The sequence below is a fragment of the Cynocephalus volans genome, chromosome 11, assembly GCF_027409185.1.
Source record: "Cynocephalus volans isolate mCynVol1 chromosome 11, mCynVol1.pri, whole genome shotgun sequence".
Taxonomy (NCBI): domain Eukaryota; kingdom Metazoa; phylum Chordata; class Mammalia; order Dermoptera; family Cynocephalidae; genus Cynocephalus; species Cynocephalus volans.
The window spans coordinates 120245675-120270398 of NC_084470.1; the positions used below are offsets into that span (position 1 = coordinate 120245675).

At 38.8% G+C, this 24724-nt stretch overlaps 1 protein-coding gene across 1 annotated transcript in view; it reads left to right on the forward strand.

Moving 5' to 3' along the window:
• Nucleotides 1-24724, forward strand: part of DSTYK (dual serine/threonine and tyrosine protein kinase) — a 53861-nt gene that overhangs the window by 9137 nt on the left and 20000 nt on the right. Inside the window, exon 2 of the mRNA XM_063114660.1 lies at nt 7710-8098. Within this exon, the coding sequence (XP_062970730.1) occupies nt 7710-8098 (389 nt within the window). The remainder of the gene's footprint in view (nt 1-7709; nt 8099-24724) is intronic.

The window sequence follows — 24724 nt, forward strand, 5'->3', positions numbered from 1 at the left end:
TTTGTCTCTTGATCTCTTTCCTCTGAGATCTAGAGATAGGCATGCTTTTCTAGGTATACCTTTTGGGTCATTAAAAAAATTATTTTGAAATAATTTCAAGCATACATAAAGGTTGCCAAAACAATACAAGGAGCTCTCATACCTGCCTCATGCAGATTTCCCAGTTGTTAACATTTTAATGCATTTGCTCCATCACACTATCTCCCTTCCCTATATATATTATGTCTAGTCTTTTTCTGAATCTTTTAAGAGCAAGGTGCAGGTAGTTTGTCTCTTCTCCTCTAAACATGGCAGTGTGCATTTCTCCCAAACAGGGGTGTGCTCCTATGTATCAGCATATGACTCTCAAAATGAGGAAATTAACATTAATTTGATACTACCATCTAGTCCACAGACCCCCTTCAGGGTTTGCCAATTGTCCCAGCAATGTCTTTTTTCTTTTTGTCTGAGGATCCTATGCAGGAACACATGTTGCATTTAGTTGTCATGTCTCTTCAGACTGCCTTAATCTGGAACAGTTCCTCGGCCTTTCCCTGGCATTCACATCTTTGACAGTTTTAACCTGGATCCATTTGTTGTTTCCATGCGACAAGACTTAGGTCATGAACTCTTACCGGAATTAGGCACAGAAATGATGTGATGTACATCATATCACAGGATACATAATGTTAACCCATCCCTGGACATGTTAAGCTTGGTCACTAGTTGTGTGGCTGTCTTCTAGATTTCTCCACCATAAATTCACCATTTTTCCCTTTGCTATTGATTAGTCTTTCATGGGGGGAGATTTTCTGAGATTTTACTGATATCCTGTTCCTCGAAAAACCTCCTCCCATAGGTTTAGCATATACTGACAACTCTGTCCACCTGAATAGTGGGTTATTTTGTGTGTGAAAGCTGAAAATTTATTTCACTTAATGTACATAAAATCACAATGTTGAACAGACACAGAGAATAGGAGTATACAGAGAATATTACTACATTTTACAAGAAAATAATAGAGCATTTTATAAACAATTCAGTATTGGAGTAAAAGCTTTCTAAAGATGGCTAGTTGTATTCAGCACAAATCTAATTTCTAGAAGCCCAGCAAACCCATTTTTATCATGGTGAGAGAGGGCTCTCACTGTTGCTGTAGTGTACGAGGAGTCTTCAAAATGTTCATGGAAAGATCTGTATTATCTTTTAGTTACATTTTTCCATGAACTTTTTGATGTATCCTTGCACTGTAAAAATATTTATTCCTTATAAATGAAATGGACCACAGCAAATTCTAAGTGAACATTATATTCAGTATAAACCTAGCATTATTGTCTCTTTTTTTAAATTTTAAGTTACAATTAATCATGTTTCAAAAAAGCAATTTAGACAGAAGTCTGGCATGAGGAAGTAACTACTTGAACTGAAGTCAACCCTCATAAAAGCAATTTAAATTTAACAGTGTTTACTTTGACCTTAGATGAATTTTTATATCCATCATACCTTCTATATTTATTAGTTGGTATTCTCCTGTAAAGAGAGCTTTTCTTTTCCCTTGTTTATTTATATCAGTGTGGACTTGTGAATTTTTTCAGTGGATTGAAATCTCTTACTATAGCTTTTTATTTTTGTGCTTAAATTGTCCCCAGTTTGGTTAGTGAGTCCCCCTTCAAGCTGGTTCCTGTGTCCTTTTGACACATTCTCACCTTTGGATCATTCCTAATGGTTATAAGCTATTATACACTGCCTTCCAAATGACAGAAACTAAGCCCTCTGTGAAGCATGGGGTTGGCTTCCTTCGAGGAACCACTTCCATCTCTGCATCCCATAAATTACAGCCTCAGCTGTCAACTGTGTTTCTATTCCCTCTATATCATGATCAGCCTCAGGAGCAGTTTCACCCAGAAAGGAACTTGTCTGCAGGCTGCTGAGTATGTTCTCATTTCACAGGGCTGTCTGGGGGTGTAAGCGTCCTCTTCTCCCCAGGTGCCAGTACAATGTGCTTCTGAAATTAGAGATCTGAACATGGCCACCATTCTATCCAGATAGGATAACTTTAGAGGCACTTGCAACAACAGCTTTGGGTACTTTAGTGCATTTCAGTTGCTAATCTCCAAAAACCATCCGTTCAACCAAAATACCTTGAACTACTTGGTCCTGAAGATTCTGAAACCCAGACTACCTAAGCATGTTTTCCTTAAATAGAGGTGTCTCCTGTGTCTTCCATAATCTTTTAAATTTAGCTGAAGGTCAGAGAGCTTGTTTGGGAATGATAAATAAATGTTCCTTGGTTAGAATTTTTTCACTCTCATCTCCTGGAATTTTTGGAGCTCAAAACTTGGAAGCTTGTAATAGAATTGATTGTAGTAGAAAAACTGTATAATATTCCTTCCTCAGTTTAGGATTTGGCCATTTCTTTACTTTTGGCACATACAAGGGTACTTGAAAAGTTAATGGAAAGATTTGTATTATCTTTCAATCCTATTTTTCCATGAACTTTTTGAAGTACTCTTGTATAATTAATAAGAAATAAAACGTTGCTACTTATTTGTAGAAGTACATATTTGTGTTACTGGTTGTTTCAGTTAACTATAAAATCCTTTGTATTTCATTTGCTTTCAAAGAGGACTTAAGGTAGCTTGCCATAAAAATGTATGTTGTATACAGGGATGTTCAATGTTAAAAGTGAGATTAAAAAACTACCACAGGAGGGAAATACTTGGGTACCAGGAATAAGGATTGCAGTAGTAACTCTGTTGAGACCTGATTTAACTCCTTGTCAACCTTGTGAGTTGCAGTGGTATAAGAAGGTAAAGGTATGGAGTTCCATTTCACTCATTCCATATAGTATCTTTCCTACCTTGGCCATAGACTGCACCTTACCCTGGCCTTCATTCATTGTCTTAAGGGTCATGTCCAATCCTCCTACAACAAAAGATAGGTTAATAAGAGAAAAGCATAGCAAATTTATTTAGTCAGTTTTACGTGACAACGGGAGCCTTCAGGAATGAAGACCCAGAGACCTAGGGAAAAGTGTTTTTATGCTTAGGTCAATAAAGAACAGACAGCCATGTAGGAATGTGATTGGACAAAGAGTATGATCGAACGGTAACAGCCTGAGGGGGGAAACCCAGCAAGGGCTGTCTGTTCAGCTGCTTCTTGGCCTCCCTGTGTAGCACTCCTTCTTTCTGGGCAGGACCCCTCTGGGATGAAGGTTTTTAAGGGAGAAGTGACTTTGTAGGTTTTTATGGCTTTCTATGGGGAAGAGGAATTCTGGTTGCTATGACTCAATTCAGGGGAGAAAGAGCAGTGGGAGACAAGAGAGCAGGAGAAGGTCAGAGAGATGCTGCTTCTGAGGCTTTCCCAATCTTAGTTAAAAAGTATTCAGCATGCCAAATCGCCATACTTTATGGTATCGTTTTAACCCCAACAGTTGGGATGGAAAACAGGCAAGAAAGGGAGTGTTTTGATACAAAGCCATTGTCATTACTCCAAAAATATATTAAATAGATATTTGGGTAAAGTATTTATCCTAAAGGGTCACTAGCAACATATACCAGTTGGTAGCATTCCATCTCTCCAGGTCATTTAGCATTCCTTTCCTCCTTTCCTCCCTTTTTAGAGTAGTCTTAACTTCAAACCCGAACTGTAATGCACACTGACTGATTAGAGGAACATTAAGAATTTTTCTGAAAAGCACCTATGGTTTCTTTTAGAAAAGGACTCTAGAGATCTTAGGTAGAATAACAATAACATTTTTTGAAAGCGTGCACCAGCTAGTGGTAACACTGTGTTTTTCTCTCCAGGATTTATTCCTCACGGTTTGGGGCAACTTTCATAGAGACTTTGTCAGTCTGCTTTACACTGGGGTTCCACAATTACTACTAAGTTGTGTTTGGCCCCAGATTAGGAAACAAAGTGGTAGGGGGCATTGTCTATTACCAAGTATTAACCTGGCCCCCTGAGACACAGGTACAGCTCCTGCATAGCCCTGTGTTTCACCTTTTATCTGCCTAGATAAATGGAGAAACATGGCCTGTTTTTTAGTTTAGTTTTTGTTTTTAGTTTTGTTTTCCATTTCCTGATCTATAAATGATACATCAATAGTCCTTTTCTGGTAGAACTGTGAGCATTAAATGAGTTGAGGCAAGTAAAGTGATTAGTTCATAGAAAGGGCTCAGTAAATGTTATCTAGAACAAATAAACAAAATGGGTTGGTACTTTAGTTGCTCTTCTCCTCCTCCTTCTAGCTCGAAGCCTTTGTTTAGAAGTAACTACAGTTCAAATAATCTGTATTTTAGAACAAACACCAAGGAAAAAAAAAGCCTTGGTTTAATGCAATTTGATATGAATTTTCCTCTAGCCAGAGCTGGCAGGGTTAATGTGTGCCAGCTGAGAAGTCATGCTGTTACCTTCTGGCAGCCCATATGCAGATGCTGTTGTATTAATTACAAAAGAAAACCTGATTAACTCAGAAGTCCTTTAACTATCAGTGAGGCAGCTGCTCCAGCTCTGAAACAGGTTTTCGTCCTCCCTCCTACTGTCAATCTACAGTTTTTAATCTCTCCTTTAGAGAACTGCTAAAACCACACTGTAGGTCCTTAGAGCCCCTGGCTAGTTCAATCAGCTTTTTGATTTGCAGTTATAGTAGTCCAGGGGGAGCTTGCATAATTCAATTCACATATAATTTAAAATAAGATAAAAAAAACAACCAGTCCAACCTCCCATCCCCTTCACATCATTATTCTTTCAACAATTAAAACCTGATGGTATCTGGAATTTTAGAACTGGAAAGGTAAATCCTTTCCAACTCCCTCAGTTTACAGATGAGCAATTCAAGGCTCAGAAAGAGCAGGTGGATTGCCAAGGTCACAGAGCTAGTCAGTGACAAAGTGTGGGATCAGAAAACCTGTGCCCAGGGGTTAGCCAGTTGGCTCAGTTGGTTAGAGCACAGCCTTATAACACTGTTGCAATCCTCATCACTGAGCTGTGTGCCTAGAGAAGAAGTAAAACCATCTTCTTTCAACTTCATTTCTCTTCATGCCCTTATTCAAGTCTTGTAGACAAGTTGGAGATCAATGAAAAAGCTAAAGATCAGTGGGAGAAGCAAATGACTTGGACAGTGACATAATGAAAAACAGATAGTGATGTCCTTATTGTAGACCTTTTTTTTGTCCAATAGGTTGCACATATAACCCTAGCAGAGTGCAGAGAAACAAAATTAGAACTGGGCTCAACTTCAGCCTGCTTTCCCATTCACTAGTCTTTCTTTGCTTGTTTTGACAGTAGCAGGTTTATTTGTAGTGAATTTTTAATAGGAGAGAGGAAGGGGGAGGGTGATAATTTGGGTCAGATGGATAACAGCATATGTCTGCTGTAGTTTTGGCTGGTGCAACATGTTTTATTGGCTATTCTGTAGTTGACATTTTGTCACAGAGGTGTTGAGGCCTCTCCCTCTGGTCCTGAAAAGTGGTTTAGTTGATATTCTTCTCTATTATCCACTCTCCTAGCAGTAGCAGTAACAAAGCTCATTTAGCTTTGTTGGGTTTTTTATTATGAAACAACTTTTATTACAGGAATTTAAAGTCGTTGGTATGAATTGACACTTAGACACCTATGTGAGCATCTGGACAGGACTGGGAAAAGAGGAAAGCTGGAATGTATAGATGAGGGTGAGGACAGTACAGTCTAGTCTATTACCAAGTCTAGCTGGACTTTTCACTGCTCAAGCTGAGACTATGGTAGTTAATTCTGAAAGGCAAATGGGGAAGTCCTAGTCTTTTGACCACGTCTAACTCTCCATGTTGAGATGAAGGAGGTTTTTAGGAATCACAGTTGCTCTTAAGCCATTCATCATGATACTGGACTTTTAGAAGTGCTTAATGGATTTGCTTATAGATTTCTATAGGCAACTCTCCACAATAAATCGATTCTTACACAGAACTAACAAATGTATAAAATTAAGCACTTACTATGTGTCAGTCATTGTGTTGGGTGTTGATACAGAGAGAAATAGGGTGGTTCTTCCTGCTTTTGAGAATGATAAACGAATCACTAGAATAAACTCTTAAGTGTTGTCTAGTTGTGAACAAGGTGTGAAGGAACTCAGGATTAGCCTGAGGCTACCTAATAAATGGTTTCAGGAGCAATTGGTTTTGTCCCCTTGCATTTAGATTGTAGGTCAAAGATTAGACTAGTGGTCTGGTCTTTTATTCTTGTGCTTAGTAAATACCTTGCACAGAATTAGGCACTCAGTTAACACTCTGCTTTTTCAAAGGTACCCATCTTTTTCCCAGGAAAGTGGATTTCCTTGTTTTAGTGTCTGGTGGTGCTGATGTATATAGGCAGATCTGGGTGATGTACTTATAGACAGACATTAAAGGAAGGGCCTTAGTGAAATGCATAGTGGGGTCTGGGTGAACACACACCTCTTTAACTCTTTTGGTGATGCCATTTGTGGAAGAGAAGGAGGCTGGAGGATTTGAAATAGTAGCAGGGTAGATACAGTCTGAAGTAGAACCCCCTCTTAAATCGATCAGGCATCTCTTGCTTCTTTTACACAAACAAAATAAGCAGCCTACAAATGGTTTAATGTTTCAGTTAATGTTGCCTGAAATTTCAGTTAGGATGTATATAAGTAGCCTTCTCAAAGATGGGCCTTCTTCAGTCCAAGAACTGCATGTCTGTGTCTTTCTGAACAAATGCAAGGCACTGCTACTTAAGAAACTGGGAAGTGATCTAGTTCAGACTCTAAGAGTTTCAGTGAACTAATTTCTGATTCTTTTCCCAAACAGGTTTTTATACATTAGGGAGCTTTTTGTTCCCTCTTGAACACTATTTGAATCAGTTTGGGTGAGCTAGCCACTTAGATTAGTGGTGGCTGTCCTGAAAGGACAATGTTTTTGAAGTAGATCACATCTCTTTGGAGGTTTTCCTGGATATTTTCCTAACAGGCAGTTCTTTCCCTTTGTCTTCCTAGGGGTCTTGTCATCCATAAACGGAAGGAATATGATTTGATTAGGAGGTATTGATCTTAGTTGAGCACCCGATGTTTTTAGAAAACAGATGACTTGGCAGCTGGGATGCTGTCACCAGCTGTCAGAAAGATGAACTGGAAAAGATTCTAGAGCTTATGCAAACTTGAATAACATTTCATTTTGATATGTAAATTTACAGATTAGCTCATACGTTTAGTTATAAAATATGTCATAGAAATGAGGAAAATAACAAGCTAAAACTGCATATGGTAGAGAAGTTTAAACGGGCTATGTATGTTCAAGTATTAGGTCTTTTGTCAGAAGGAAGGCTTTAATCTGGATATATGCAGATAGGTTTCTCCTTGGACTCATGTCACAGGTAGTGTCTTTTCCAGCTTTGTCATTTTAATGATCTTGTGTTTGTGATGGAGTCCTTGTATACTCCTCAGACTGTCCCTCCACTGAATGACAAAGAAGGGGGAAAGGAAGATCAGGTTATTGCCACCTTTCTCGGCAGAAATAACAGCTTGTTCCCTGGGGATGAGCTAGGGATGGGAATTCTACTTGTTGCTTGAAGAGCCTTTTATAATTGGGATTTTTCCCTTATGTCTCCTTCAACCAAGAGTTTCCTAGAAATTTCTCCTCTAGGACCCTGACATCCTCATGGGGTCCCTGTGTGAGTCTCTTTCTGCTCCTCCTCACTTTTTTCTCTCCACTCCTTTCTCCTTTTCCACCCTTCCCTTCCTCAACCAGGCCAGATGAGCTGCATTTCCTTCCCACCTAAGGAGGAGAAGTACCTCCAGCAGATTGTGGACTGCCTTCCCTGCATATTGATCCTGGGCCAGGATTGCAGTGTCAAGTGCCAGCTGTTGAATCTGCTCTTGGGGGTGCAGGTGCTTCCCACCACCAAGTTGGGCAGTGAGGAGAACTGTAAACTTCGGCGCCTCCGCTTCACCTATGGAACTCAGACTCGGGTCAGCTCCACGCCCCCTGGACAGTATAAATCAGTGCACACGCTGGTCGCTCACCAAGGCAACTGGGAGACCATCCCCGAGGAGGATCTGGAGATTCAAGAGGACAGTGAGGATGCTGCTCATGTTTTAGCCGAACTGGAGGTGATGATGCACCATACTCTTTTACAGGTACCAATCTTAAACACCAATTGTACACATATATACCAGCTTTTCTTTTATTTTGACTTTCTCAGAGTAATTTGGTGATGTATACTGTGGGTTCTGAGCTGGTGGAGTCAGAGGAACCTAACTTAGGAAGTTGAAAAACTGACAAGGCCATAGCAGTGCCCCTTCCTGCCTCTGCTTACCACATTGCAAGGTCCTGAGTAATTTGCTTGTCTTCTTGCCTCCTTATTTCCCTTTCTAAAATAGAAGGAATGTGTGATACTTATGTCTTGACATGCTTTTACCGAATCCATTTTCATTTCTTAAAAGGTCTATATTGCTGGAATTGTCTCTAGCCACCTTTTTCTAAAAGGATCTAAAGGATGGTAATTAATGTTCTTATTACAATTGAGACCAAGTAAAGAATTTGCGAGTTTTTCTCTAGTTCTAGCCATTAATCTACTTTTGTTCCATGAGTTGAGGTAATACAAGAAAGTCACAGGAAGGAAAGTGTAAGCCATTCCTCAAATGCATATCTGAGCACATATCTTACTACAAAGAGGTCCAGGTGCCTGCTCCTAATTTGTACTAAGCATACAAAGTGAGGTAACAATTGAGAAGGATGCTTGGATGGGACGTTGAGAAACCATATCAGCTTTCTTTTAGCACAGTTGAAATGTACATTCTCACTCTTTTCTTGAGGAATTCTCTAGCCTCTCATTTTGTTTCATGTGATTTGTGGGACTTTCTTAGCCAGTGTTTCTCCGGATCTGCTTTGTTCTCCAGTTGTTTTGATGTAGAACTAGTGGTAGACCCCAGTGATTCTAAGTTTAGAACCACTTGATGCCAAGCCTCAGAGGGCCTTACAGCCTTTGTAGAAATCAGGCACTGCCCTTTCATTGAGTTCCGGCTCCTGTCTCTATTAAATACATAGTGATGCTCAGCTTACTGCTGGGAGCATTGCACAGCTACCTGGAAGACTGTTCACACTAGTGAGGAAGATCTTTTTGTTTAGCTCCAGTTACATTTAGGACCAGTGAGTTAGCTCTAAACAGCTCTTCCATTTGATTTGTAAAGGGGGTGATAAAGAAAGGAAACATTTAGCTCAAGGAAACTAAGATTGAATTAGGGGAAATGGGATGTTCCTTTTGAACTGTCAAATTATCAAAGCAGAATTTCCCCCTGCCCTCTTATACAATGGTCATTCTTCTAATATGTTACTTTAAAGTCCTCATAAATTAGCCATTTTCACTTTGTTCTAGAATAGGTCATCTGACATGGACCCACACTGTTTTGTATTCCCAGCTTTTTAGTTCTGGGTCTGCTGAGATTCTTGGCTCATAATTCAATAATAGAGGAACAACATCAAGCCTTTAGTATCTGAAACCTCATTTAGTGTTAAAACTTACTCATTTTGCAGTTGGCAGCACATTTCATCATTCACCATGTTCACTAACTATCTTTATATACAAAAGTACTTCTTCCCCATCCTTACCCCCTCTTTCTGGAATGTACATCTACCACCTCCTTTTCTTTTTTCTTTCTTCTTACAAGTCTGATGGAATAGTTGTCTGCCTCAAAGTCACTCAGTCTGATATGTGTGTGTATTAGTCCGTTTTGTATTGTTTATAACAAAATACTTGGAACTAGGTAATTTATAAAGAAAATGAAATTTATTGCTTATGGTTTCTGAGGCTGGGAAGTCCAAAGTCTATCTGGTGGTGGTGACAGTGACACATAGGTCTCACATTGCAAGATGGTGGAAGCAGAGAGAGAGAGACAGCCTTTCCCCTTCTTTTAAAGCCCTCAGAACCACACCCCTGACCACCATTTTTAATCAACATTCACTACTGCACGGTCCTACAATCCAATCACCTCTTCCAAGGCTCCACCTTTCAATTACCATAATAGGATTTCCCACCCTCTTAACAATCACAGTGGGGGTTAAATTTCTAATACATAAAACTTGGAGGGACACAATTCAAGCTTCAGTGAGTTTGGGGGGGCATAATTCATTCCACTACAGTGTGTGTGTGTGTTTTTTTTTTTTTTTTCCTGTGAACACCTGTAAGAGAAGGAATAAAAAGCATCAGAGGTGACTAGACTAGCTCAGCCTGAGATGGGATTCCTGTAGCCTAGCAGTGGTGTTTCATTTACTGTGGCAATTACATAGCTTCAGTTGTTCTCCTCTTATCAATAGCCTGTTTATCCCCACCAGGTGCTTTCTGGCCCTTTGGACAAATGTACATGTCTCCTGGCAGCCAGATTGCCATACAGTAACATGGTTATTGGCTCATGGTGATATCTGGTGGGGTGTATTTCAGATAACTGAGATAGACTAATACTTTCAGGCAAGGTCAATGACTTCCAAACAAACTTTTTTTTTTTTTTTTTTTTTTTAACTATTTTTAACTCTAGTTTGAGCGGTATTCTCTCTATAACCCTTGATTAATAGCTATCAGTGAAAAATAATCGGTTTTCAATATCATAGGGATATTGATATTAGTTTTTCAGCAGGTAATGTTTTTACAGCCCATAATCATTATAAAGGATCATAAAATGACAAAAGTTTATGCAAAATTTTAACTCTAAAGTTTACTAAACATTGTTTTTTTACTAGAAAACTAGCTTCTCTCAATTTTTGGCGAGTTATTGTCATTTATTATGGTGCCTTATAAACCAAAATTTGTAATGTGCTGTTCACCTTTAGTTAAATACCATATCATCTCTTGAGTGTATACAGACTAAAAGATAAGGGTTGATAAGTAAAAGGTAGGAAAGAAGATGGGGTGAGGTCCTCAGGACAAGAAGATACTGTTGGGAGGAGGGAGTATATGGAATTAGGCCAAAAATGGTCATTCCAAGTGAAAAGAAACAAGGGTGGGGGAATATGTATGAGGTAGAGAAATAAAGAATGGTATTCTAGAGGTATAATTAAAATAAAGAAACCACTATTTTATGGGGAAAAAAGGGAAAGTGAAGTGATGTATTAAAAAAGGATTTGAGAAGTTTAGGCAAATAACTAAATTATAAATTCTTCACAGGCAGTAATCCTTTGTTTTTTGAATTTAACATTTCTTTCACCTTTTCCCTCATACTAACATACATAGTGAAATGTAACCATCCTGCATACATTGCTATTTGCCAAAACGCCTGGGAATACCTATTATAGCCTAATATACCTATTAAGGATGTGTGCAGTTTAGAGGCAAGACTTCATTATTATTATTTTGGCGGGGAGGTGCAGCTGGCCAATATGGGGAGCCGAACCCTTGACCTTGGTGTTATCAGCATCACAGTGAGCTAAAAGAATTTTTTAAATCCCTGTGCTTACCATAGTAATCTTGCTATCTCTTAAAAGAACAGGCTGAAGCTGAGGCTGTGTGTTCTGAATTCACCATCAGTGATTCGTCTTTGGCCTTCCAAAGATTTTTCTTTGGGGAGAAAATCTGACAGAGATTACAGTCTTAATCCTCCTCTTTTGTCATTTTCCTTCACTGGGGTCCTATCTACCTCTTTCCTGCACCAAATGACTTCCCTTCTGTTTTTACTGTCTCAAAGATTTGTTTCTGTTTCCTTCTGAGTAGAGGATGGCAGGCGTAGGGAATCTTCCCTGATGAATCAGAGGTTGAAAGTATTGTCAACAGGCGGAAATTTGTTGGGGCTATTAAAAATATTTTCTTTTTGACATCTTTTGTGATATCTCAACCAATCCTTGGAGGATATTATCTTGCTTTATGGCAGAGCCTTTACTTTGTAGCCAGCATATACTTTCTAGGATTGTTAGGATCCCTAGAATCATCTTATCCATCCTTATTTTTCTTTCAGAACTTCCTTAACACCAGATCACACAGTGATTGACACACAGGACCTTCAGTGACTATTTAAACATAGTCTTTGTAGTTAAATGGATCTGTATTTACATCCTCGTTTTGTCACTTAGTTGTGTAACTTTGTTCTCTCATTTGTAAGACAGGGCTAATAATCCCTGTCTTTTAGGTTTGATATGAGGCTTTTAATAGTCCTTGTCTTTTAGGTTTGATAATGAGAGAATATGTGTAAAACACCTAGTACAGGGTCTCGCACATAGTAAGCCAGTTCCCTACTCCCTGTGAATGAATAAATCAGTGTGAGAAGATTTCCTACTCTCTCCATCACCCATCCCTTCCCTGACAACCATCCATGTTGGAACTCCTCACTTTTGTCAAACTTAAGTCCTTGCTCCAGTTTTCTTGCAGTTATTATTCTGCTCTTATTAGAGACAAAGTTCTGCATAATTCATTATGACTTACTTTTGTAATAAAATGAAAGGAGAAAGATGTTATGAAAAGGTAAGTAATACAGAAGTGCATAAAAGTTAAAAGGTAAAGTCTTCCCTCCTTCCTCTTTTCCTCTTCTCCATCCTGCTATTTTGTCTCTCTCTATTCATGAACCTAGTAACTGGTAAGAGAATAAAGCTTCAGATTCATACTTTTATCTTCATCTGTGGATACTGGGATATTTGGCTATCTACAAGGTAGAATGAGCAGAGGCTATTCAATACATTCTTATCAACTCATGTGTTACCTAATTCATTGCATTGTGAAATACAGGGAAGATAGTTAAGATCCTTAAAGGCTTCATATTTATGAGTTGAAACTCAGAGCTAAAGCCTTTGATTTTGGGTGTTTGGGGTTATAAATGTATTTCCACTTTTAGCATGATGGTCTCGTGCTTTCTGTGGCTAGCTTAGGGCTATGTTTGTGATTATGTTTTTTTCCAAGTCTTGTGTCTGGCTTCTGAGTTACCACACTGATGCTCTTACTAGGTAGGGGGATGAGCTTATAACTATTTTATATTGACTGCTCTGGGTTGGCTTCACAATAATCCCAATTTCTTAGGAGACATGATATAGCCTAGAAACCCTTTCAGTTGCAGCTCCCCCTTAGAGAGTGTTTGTACCAATAAGAGTCAAGGTATTTTTTATAATATATTGAGAATAGAGTGGAATTTTCCTTAATATATAATTATTACCTAAGAGTGATAGTGAGTTCAGGGAACTATATAAAAATGAAAAATAATCAAACCTGTTTAAACACAAACCTGAAAAACCTCCCAAGTGTCCTGTGAGAATGGCATGGGAGGAGAATTGGAAGTAAAGATAGCTAGAATGTGGGGACAAGGATTGAGGTTGAAACTGTGAAAATTACTGAGCAAGGGCAAGACTGTTATATAGTCGTGTACTTTCTTGTGTGATGTAAATTTGAGGCTTCACAACTGCAGAGAAATCAAAGACATCTGCTGCCTACCAACTTTATCCTGAGCACATAACTGTTTTCCATTTGAATCATCAGTTGGTATAATCATCCTTCACAATAATTGAGTTTTAGTAATGTGCCAGGTATTAGTTTGTTTCTGTTGCTTATAACGAAATACCTAAAATTGGGTAATTTGTAAAGAAACAATATTTATTGCTTACAGTTTTGGAGGCCAGGAAGTCCAAAGTTCATGGAACACATCTGGTGAGGGCCAGAACTTCTTTGGTGGGGAGTTCAGTGATGCAGGTGTCATATGGTGAAAATGGTGGGACAGAAAGAGAGCTAACTCCTCACTCCTCCTTTTCGGGTCCTCAGAACTATGCCCATGACCACTATTAAACTATCAACTTATTAATCCATTTACTAGGGCATGGTCCTCACAATCTAATCACTTCTTCAAGGCTCCACCTTTCAATTACCATAATAGGATTTCCCACCCTCAACACTGTCACAGTGGGGGTCAAGTTTCTAATACATGGACTTTGGGGGACACAATTCACTCCACATCATTCTACCCCTGTCCCCCAAAGTTCATGTCCTTCTCACAGGTAAATACATTCATTCTAACACCAGTCTTAACTTGTTTCAACTCAAAAGTTCAAAGTCCCATCTGTGAAATCAAAATAAGTTACGTATTTCCAAGATACAATGGTGGGACAAACATAGGGTACATATTCCCATTCAAAAAGTGAGAGAAGGCCAAAATTAAGGTGTAACAGGTCCTAAACAAGTCTGAAACTCAGCAGGGTAGGCATCAAATCTCAAAGCTGGCAAATCATGTACCTTGACTCCATTTTTGGCATTCTCTGCACACTGGTGTGGTTGTTGGGTCCCCAAGTCCTCAAATAGCTTTGTTCCAATGGCTTTCCTAGTCTCCAACCATGCTTCCGCTCTCACAGGCTGGTGTTGCACAATGGTAGCTCTACAGTTCTGGGGTCTTTATGGTGGTCCCACTCCCAGGACTCCAAAAGGCATGGTGCCGGTGGGGATATTCTGCTGCAACTGCAACCCTGACATCATGTTTCCACCTAGCATTGTTCCAGTGAAGGCTATATGTGGTGACTCCACCCATGTGACAGATCTCTTTCTGGGCCCCCAGGCTTTTCCAAATATCCTTTGTAATCTGGATGGCATAGCTCTGGATTCTATTAGCCTGCAGACTTAATATATGGATGTTGCCAAAGCTTCCAGTCTGTATCTTCTGAAGCTGCAGGTCCAGTAGCACTTGAAGCCAATTTAGCCATAGTTGGAGCAGCCAAAGTAGCTGGAGTGCTGGTGTGGGGAGCAGCATCCTGAGGTGACCCTGGGCAGCAGGCCATTGGAGTGTGCCTTGGGCCTATTCCTGTAGACCATTCCGTCTCCCCAGGCTTCTGGGCCTTTGATAGAAAGGGCAGCCTTGAAGTTCTCTGAAACACCTTCAAAGTCTTTTTTCCATTTTCTCAATAATCCCTATCTTCTGCATTAATCTCCTTAGCAAATGGCCACTGGGCTACACCATTGACTTCCTCTTCCAAAGACACCATTTTACTCTTTACATTGCCCGGCTGAAAGTTTTCCAATTTTTTGCCCTCTGCTTTCTTTGGAATTATAAATTCTGCCTTTACATTATTCCTTTTCTGCCATAACTCAGTGTAGGCTATTGCAAGTAGCCACGTAGCTTCCTTGAATGCTTTGCTGCTTAGAAATTTCTTCCCCCAAATACCCTTTGTCAGCACCTTTAAGTTCCACATTCCATAAAACTTTTGGGCATGAACAGAATACAGCCACATTCCTTGCCAGTTTATAGAAAGGGTGATCTTTGCTTCAGATTCTAATAAACTCCTTCTCATTTACATTTGAGATCTTCTCAGGATGGCCTTTACTGTCCATATTTCTATCAGCATTCTGGTCACCACCTTTTTAACCAGTCTCTAAGATGTTCTAAACTCTCTTCACTAACATTTAGGCTTTTCCTTGACTGTTCCTCCAAATTCTTCCAGCTTTTCTGCCCAATACCCAGTTCCAAAGCTGCTACCACATCTTCAAGTATTTGTTATAAGCAATATCCCATTCCAGGTACCAGTTTTCTGTATTAGTCTGTTTCTGTTGCTACTAATAAAATATCTAAAACTGGGTAATTTGTAAAGAAACAATATTTACTGCTTATAGTTTTGGAAGCCAGGAAGTCCAGAGTCCAAGGAGCATGATTGTCTGATGTTGGCCTTCTTTGGTGGGGAGTTCGATGACACAGGGTGTCACATGGCAAATGGCAGAAGCAAAGAGCTAATCCTCATGTGCTGTCCTTTTAAAGCATTAGAAGAAGGTGGAATCACACCTGGGGTCCTAGGCAGGAGCTGTGGCAGCCCCCACTGCCTGACAGAAGGCAGGAGTATGACGAGAGTTGTAGGCAGGAGCTGCAGGCGGCAACCCCTCTCAGTAGAAGGCAGGAACACACTCAGGGTCCTACGCAGGAGACACAGGCAGCAACCTCTGCCTGGCAAAAGGAAGGAGCATGCCAAAAACACCTCTTCTGCATGGGTGGTTCACCAAAGACACCACTACAGCCATGGCTGCTGCAAAAGCAGCTTGCAACCACAGTAGCAGCTGCAGCCACTGTGTAGTTGGCTTGCCACCCACTTGACTGCATTGACACAAGGAGAGTTGCCAGCAGAGACCAGAAAAAGAAGAGGAAGTCTCTCTTGAAAGCTCACTCCAGAGTACTAGAAGAAGCAACTGCTCTACCAGATGACCGGACATCAATGTAGAGATATGAGAAATATGAAAAACCGAGAAAATATGACACCACCAAAAGAATACAGTAATTCTCAAGTACCAAACCCCATAGAGAAGGAAATCCTTGGCTGAAAAGGAATTCGGAGCAACACTCGTAAGGAAACTTACTGAGATATGAGAAGACTCAGACAACAGAACAAAATGAGAAAAAGTATCCAGGATATGAAGGAGGAAATTTATAAAGCTAGTAATACCTTAAAAAAGAATGTAGCAGAACTCCTGGAACTGAAGGTTCCAATCAATGAAATAAAAAAACACTACCGTGAACTTAAGCAGCAGGTTAAAGCATGAAGAAGAAAGAATTTCTTTTTTTCTTTTCTTTCTTTTCTTTCTTTTTTTTTTTGTTCGCAGCTGGCTAGGGCAGGGATCTAAACCTGTGACCTTGGTGTTATAAGGCTGAGCTCTAACCAATTGAGTTAATTGGCCAGCCCTGAAAAAAAGAATTTCTGATCTCAGAGATAATCTGTTCAAAATAACCCAGCTCAATAGAAAAAGAAAAAAAGAATTTTAAAAATGAAGATCTAAGAGAGCTAGCAGACAACCTTAGGTGCACAAATATCTGAAGCATGGGTATTCCAAAAGGGGAGGAGAAAGGAAAAGGCATTGAATACCTATTCAATGAAATAAAAATGGAAAACTTTCCAGTATAAGGAGAGACACAGAACTTCAGATCCTGGAGGCTCAAAGATCTCCTAACAGGTTCAGTCCAAAAAGATCCACATTATAGTCAAACTGGTAAAGCTCAAAGACAGCAAGAATCCTAAAAGCAGCAGCAAGAGAAAAGCGTCAAGTCGCCTGTAAGGGAGCTGCCATCAGACCAAAAGCAGACTTCTTAACAGAAACTCTATGGGCCAGAAGAAAATGGGGTGATATATTCAGAGTACTAAAGAGAAAAACTGCCAGCCAAGAATACTGTACCCAGCAAGGCTATCCTTTAGAAATGAGAGAAAAATAGTGTATTTCCCGGACAGACAAAAACTGTGGGAGTTCACCACCACATGACCAGCCCTGCAAGAAATCCTCAAGGGAATCCTGCATCTGGAATCTGAAAAACTATAGTCACTACCAGAAAAGAAAGAACAAAACCCACTGGTAGAACAAAAATGCAAACAAGAAAGAGAAAGAAACAATCTTACCACCTCAAAAAACCAACAAACATCCAAGACAAACAATAAAAGGGAAAGGAAAAAAGGATATTTAAAACATCCAAATAAAAATCAATAAAATGCCAGAAGTAAGACAATACCTTTCAATAATAGCCCTACATATAAATGGGTTAAATTCCCCACTCAAAAGACATATACTGACTTATTGGATTAAAAAGCTAGACCCAACTGTATGCTGTCTCCAGGAGACTCAGCTCACCTGTAAAAACAAACACAGACTAATAGCGAAGACACAGACTAATAGCGAAGCCACAGACTAATAGTGAAGGGATGGAAAAAGATATACCACATAAATGGAAACCAAAAATGAGCAAGAGTGGCCATTCTTATATCAGATAAAATACGCTTTAAACCAAAAGCCATAAAAAGAGGCAAAGAAGGCCACTATATGGTGATAAAGGGATCTATCCAGCAAGAAGACATAACAATCATAAATATATATGCACCCAACACTGGAGTACCCAGATATATAAAGCAAATGCTATTAGGGCTAAGAAGGAGATAGACCTCAATATGATAATAGTAGGGGACCTTAGCACCCCTCTCTCAGCACCAGACAGATGATTTAGGCAACAAATCAACAGAGAAACACAGGATTTAAACCACATTTTAGACCAATTAGACCTGGAAGATATCTATAGAACTTTTCATCCAACAACTATAGAATATACATTCTTCTCATCAGCACATGGAACATTCTCCAGGATAGACTACATGTTAGGTCACAGATCAAGTCTCAACAAATTTTAAAAACTGAAATCATTTCAAGTATCTTTTCAGACCATAATGGATTAAAACTAGAAATCAATAACAAGTGAAACTCGGGAAACTTTACAAATACATGGGAATTAAATAAAATGCTCCTGAATGACCTTGGGTCCAAGAAGAAATTCAGCAGGAAATCAAAAAATGTCTTGCAACTAATGAAAATACACATCATACCAAAATCTGTGTGATACTGCAAAAGCAGTACTAAGCAGGAAATTTCTTGGAATAAGTGCTTACATCAAAAGAATAGAAACATTTCAAAGAAACAACCTAATACTACACCTCAAAAAACTAGAAGAATAAAAACAATCCAATCCCAAAATTAGTAGGTGGAAAGAGATAATTAAAATCAAAGCAGAAGTAAATGAAATACAAACCCAAAAAATGATACAAAAGATCAATGAAACAAAAAGTTGTTTTTTTGGGAAGATACACAAAATAGACAAACCATTGGCTAGGTTAACTACAAAAAGGAGAGATGACCCAAATAACAAAAATCAGACATGAAAAAGGAGACAGTATAACCAATACTACAGAAATACAAAGAATCATTAGAGACTATTGTAAACAACTGTATACCAACAAATTTGAAAACCTGGAGGAAATGGATAAAGTTTTGGACACACAAAACTAACAAGACTGATGCAAGAAGAAATAGAAAACCTGAACAGACCAGTAACAAGCAATGAGATTGAAGCAGTATTCAATAGTCTCCCAACAAAGAAAGACCCAGGACTAGATGGCTTTACTGCTGAATTCTATCAAACCTTTAAAGAGGAATTAATACCAATTTTCTTCAAACTATTCCAAAAAATTGAAACAGAGGCCACTCTCCCAAACTCATTCTATGAGGCCAGCATCACATGATACCAAAACCAGACAAAGATACAACAAAAAAGAAAACTATAGGCCAATATTCCTGATGAACATATATGCAAAACTCCTCAACAAAATATTAGCAATCAGAATACAGCAACACATCAAAAAATTATACAACACAATCAAGTGGGATTCATATCAGGGATGGAAGGATGGTTCAACAAATGTAAGTCAATTAATGTGATACACCATATCAACAAAATAAAGACAACAACCGTATGATTGTCTTAGTAGACACTGAAAAAGCATTTGACAAAATTCAACATCCCTTCATGATAAAGACTCTCAGTAAGTTAGGTATAGAAGAAAAGTATCTCAACACAATAAAAGTCAAATATTACAAACCCACTGCCAATATCATCCTGAATGGGGAAAAGCTGAAAGTTTTTCTCTTAAGAACAGGAACAAGACAAGGATGCCCACTCTCACTACTCATATTTAACATAATATTAGAAGTACTACCCCTTTTGTAATCAGGCAAAAGAAAGAAATAAAAGGCATCCAGATTGGAAAAGACAAAGTCAAACTTTCCCTGTTTGCAGATCACATGATCCTATACATAGAAAAACCTAAAGACTCTACCAAAAAATTCTTAGAGTTGATGAGCAATTTCAGTAAAATTGCAGGATACAAAATCAGCACCCCCAAATCTGTAGCGTTTTTATACTCTGATAATGAACTAGCAGAAAAAGAAATCAAGAAAGCAAGCCCATTTACATTAGTCACCAAAAAAATAAAATACCTAGGAATCAATTTAACCAAGGAGGTGAAAAATCTCTATGATGAGAACTACAAACACTGCTGAAAGAAATTAAAGAGGACACAAAAAGATGGAAAGACATTTCATGTTCTTGGATTGGAAGAATTAACATTGTGAAAATGTCCATACTACCCAAAGCAATCTACATATTCAGTGCAATCCCCATCAAAATACCAATGACATTTTTCACAGAAATAGAAAAAACAACAACAATCCTAACATTCATATGGAACAATGAAAGACCCCCATAGCCAAAGCAATCCTGAGGAAAAAAAAAAAATTAAACCAGAGGCATTACACAACCTGAGTTCAAATTATACTACAAAGCTGTAGTAACCAAACCAGCATGGTACTGGCATAAAAACAGACACTTGGAGCAATGGAACAGAATAGAGAACTCGGAAATATCAACCCTCATAATTACAGCCAAATGATATTTGACAAGGGCAACAGGAGCACACATTGGGGAAAGGATGGCCTCTTCAATAAGTGGTGATTGGAAAACGGGCATCCATATGTAGAAGAATGAAAGTAGATCTGTACCTCTCATGATATACCAGATCAACTCAAAATGGATTAAAGACTTACATATAAGACCTAAAACTGTAAAACCACTCAAAGAAAACACAGGGGAACCATTTCAGGAAGTAGGATTGGGCAAAGACTTTGTGAATAAGATTCCAAAAGCACAGGCAACAAAATAAAAAAACAAACAAATGGGATTATAACAAACTAAAAAGCTTCTGCACAGTAAAAAGAAACAGTTAACAGCAAAAAGACAATCTGCACTATGGGAGAAAATATTTGCAAACTATGCATCTGGCAACAGATTAATATCCAGAATGTACAAGGAACTCAAACAACTTCACAGTAAAAAAACAAGTAACCTAATTAAAAAATGGTCAAAGGAGCTGAATAGGCATTTCTCAGAGGAAGACATACAAATGACCAACAGACACGTGAACAAATACTCAACATCAGTAAGCATCAGAGAAATGCAAATCAAAACCATGTTGAGATATCATCTCACGTCAATTAGACTGCCCATTATAAAAAAGACAGAGAATAACAAATGCTGGCAAGGATGTGGAGTGGAGAAAGGGGAACCTTTCTGTACTGTTGATGGGACTGTAAATTAGTGCATCTGTTATGGAAAACAGTCTGGAGCTTCCTCAAACAACTACAGTTAGATCTGCCATATATGATCCACCAATCCTACTGCTGGGTGTATACCCAAAGGAATGGAAGTAATCATGTCAAAGGGATATCTGTATTCCCATGTTCATCGCAGCTCTATTTATAATTGCTAAGAGTTGGAACCAACCTAAATGTCCATCAGCGGACAACTAGATGAGGAAAATGTGGTAAATATGCACAATGGAATACTACTCTGCCATAAAAATGAATGAAATTCTGCCATTTGCAGGAACATGGATGAACTTAGAGAAAATTATGTTAAGTGAAATAAGCCAGGCACAGAAAGAGAAATATCACATGTCCTCACTCATAAGTGGGAGCTAAAAAAAAAAAAAAAAAAAACAACAACAAATAAACAAAAAAAGAAAGCTACAATAATCACAATAATTTGTTGAACTTTCAAAAGGAGAGAATGGAATTGAGGCCACCAGAGGTAGGAGAGGGGAAGAGAGAGGAGTGGCTAGTGAAAAATTGGTAAAGGGCCACAAAAAAATGATTACATCGTGTAATGAAAAATATAGTAATGAAACATATAAATAAATAAATAAAGCCCTCAGAACCATGCCCATGACCACCATTAAACCATCAACTTATTAATCCATTTACTAGGGCATGGTCCTCACAATCTAATCACTTCTTCAAGGCCCCGCCTTTCAATTATCATATTAGGATTTCCCACCCTCAACACTGTCACAGTGGGGGTCAAGTTTCTAATGCATGGACTTTGGGGGACACAATTCACTCCATAGCACGCCATGAGCTATGAGTCAGGAGTGTCCACACCAACGAGGGCCAATATTCTTAGGAAGTGGTCAGCTTTCTTCAGTGACTGAATGTTTGCTTCTTGGCATTTAAAATAATGTCATTTTACATCAATAACAAAACCAAAGAGGTGTAGTCTGGTGTCTGCAGAGTGGCAAGCTTCTTTTGATTGCATTTTCTTAATCCTGCCAGAAAAATTGATGGTAACAGATCAACTTCTGAAAAATTCCAGGGACTTGTGCACAATGCATTCTGTAAGAGAAATATCTTCAGGAATTTACTGTAACTCAAAATGGGAATTAAGGAATAATTGTCACAATTCTCTGAGAGTCTTTTTTTTTTTTGGTTGATTTAGGAGCAAAATGCTTACTCATTGCTATATTCTTGTAGTAGACACAAATGGCAATTCCAGATAAATGTGTGGGATAAAATGTGTGGGATGTGGGTTGAAAGAGAGAAAATTTTACATATCCTGATTGAAAGTGGGTTTTTTTGTGTGTGTGTGATTGGCAGCTGGCTGGTATGGGGATCTGAGCCCTTTACCTTTGTGTTGCCAACATCATGCTCTAACCAAGTGAGCTAACCCACCAGCCCTGTGAAAGTTGCTTTGACCAAGTGGTAAAGGCATCATTTCTTCATTAACTAATTCCATGTTTATTTATTGGATGCTTACTAAGTGCCAGGCACTGTTTCAGGTGCTGGGAAAGGATACAGCCTTCCATGAAACAGTCTGAGATCAGATTTACCTCTCAGGTGGCCATAATAGGGCCCAGAACAGGTCTGGTTCATATTCTCTCTAGTAATTATTATTTTTCACTTCCTGTCTCCAGGAGACAGTGCTGGCTTCCTTTTTTGTTTATAACCCCATCGGACATGAGTCATCCCTTCACTGTGAGTATTGCAGAATAGCAAATCACATTCTAGTCTAATCTGTACTGCTGCCAGGGTCTCAGCCAGCAGCTCTTTGCTTGTCTTCTGACAGTCATGATAGAGCAGTCAGACCAGCTGCACAAGTTAACTGGGGAAGGGAGAAGAAAGCATGGTATCTGTTTCCTATTCATTTTTGGTTTTGTTTTTGGTGTTTTTTGACCGGTAAGGGGATCGCAACCCTCGGCACGGTGTGGTCTGCACCATGCTCAGCCAGTGAGTGCACCGGCCATCCCTATATAGGATCCGAACCCGCGGCCTCGGTGCTACCAGTGCCGCGCTCTCCCAAGTGAGCCACGGGGCCAGCCCCTATTCATTTTTGTTTGTATAAGATATATTCAGGAGTGGACAGCTTCTTTCTAGGTGCCAATGTATCAGGCCATGCTTTACCATTAGAAAGCCCGAATCCATTTTTTAAAAAATGAATTTGTGCCCATGGGCAAATAAAGTCACCTGATTTCTTAAAAAGGGTATTGGTCTTCCAAATGGACTTTGCAGCTTTGGCTGATGGTTCTGTAGCACATACGAAATAGTCTTTGAGGAAAACCTGAAAATTTTAGCGTTTTAAGAAAATCCCCAAACAAACAGAATTCTCCCTGAAAATTTTCTAAACAATATTTTGAATATTTAGGCTTTCTTTCTATAAGTTTGATTGACTGATTTACATCTTTTAAAAATGTGCGTATTTAGGACAGTTTTCCAATATAAAAAATATTTCCACCTATAATTCTCTGCCTTAATATAACTTGTCATTTCTTGGGATTCTTTTTATTCTTTATCTAATTATTATATGTGATTATAATGCTGGTATTTATGCAATTGTATGTTCTATTCTAAACCTTAAAATTTCTTACTTACCAACTTTTTGAATATGCCTCACTGAGGTGACTCATTATCTAATAGCATGTGTGACTCAGGGTCGTGAAAGGGGGTTTGTTTTGAACAGCAAGATGAGTGTCAGACTACTCTTCCAACCAGAAAAAGTTCCATGTGATTTGAGGCACAGATGAAACAGCAAATTCTTTCTTGGCCTAGGCTTGGGTAGACCAGTAAATGAATTCACGCAGTTTTTGCTCAAATTACAAATGGTGAGATTCTAAAAGCATTTTTAGCTTTAGGAAGTCAACGTGGCCAGGCAAATGAAGGTTATATGACCTACCTGAGGATAAAGTTTAGTTCTTTGTTGGGAAAGAAGGTTAGACCTCTGTGCTTTGCTGGAAATGGAAAAGATAAAAAAACAAATAGAATACACACACATTGAGTGTCAGTGTCAATGGAAAAGAGGTACTAGATGTAATAAGCTGACATTTCCCAGTGCTTTCTTACTTATCTAGAGAAGGATATCAAAAAGGAAAAGTTCCCCTATTTCAATTTTTAAAAATATTTTATCAATACTGGTCAAATAAGGTAAGGAATGAAAACAATATTACTCTGAAGGAAAATGAAATGCGTCTTTTGTAGATTTCAAATAGTAAAGGATACAAACTTGAGCAGATTTGTATTGAGTTCTTTTATATCTCTGTAAAATATGCTAGAGTTATGTGGAGGATTGATTTGAGTTTGCAGATCCCTGAAGACATTAGAAGTTTGTGTGCCTACGATGGTGATATAGGCGTGGGTCCCCAGTCAACCCCTTACGTCTGGAATGCCAGGAAAAGTAGACAATTTCAGAGAGATAGAGGGGCAACCTATGCAGCAGATGGATATACTCATATATGCTCTTAAGTGCTTTGAAACTCCTCAGGAAAGAAGTAGGACACAGAGAGAAACTACAGGCTAGGAAAAGGACCTGTGGAAGGTTTGTTTCTAAAGATCATTCTTGAAACTCACTTTAGGAACTTGGGTATATCAGTTAGAACTGGGCTCAATTGTGTGTAACAGATCATCAAAAAAAAAAAAAAAAAAAAAAAAAAAGAAAGACAAACAAGGGAACTTAAACAAGATAAAAGTTAATTTTTTTTCCTGACATAAGAAGAAGCCTGAAGCTAGGCAGCTGAGGGTTGGTGTGGCAGCTCTCTGGTCATCAGGGATGCTCTTTCTTTTTGCTTCATTATCCTTAGTGCTCACTTCCACCCGCTGGCTTGCCTTAGGGCTGCTGGATGACCACTCCTGCAGGCAAGCC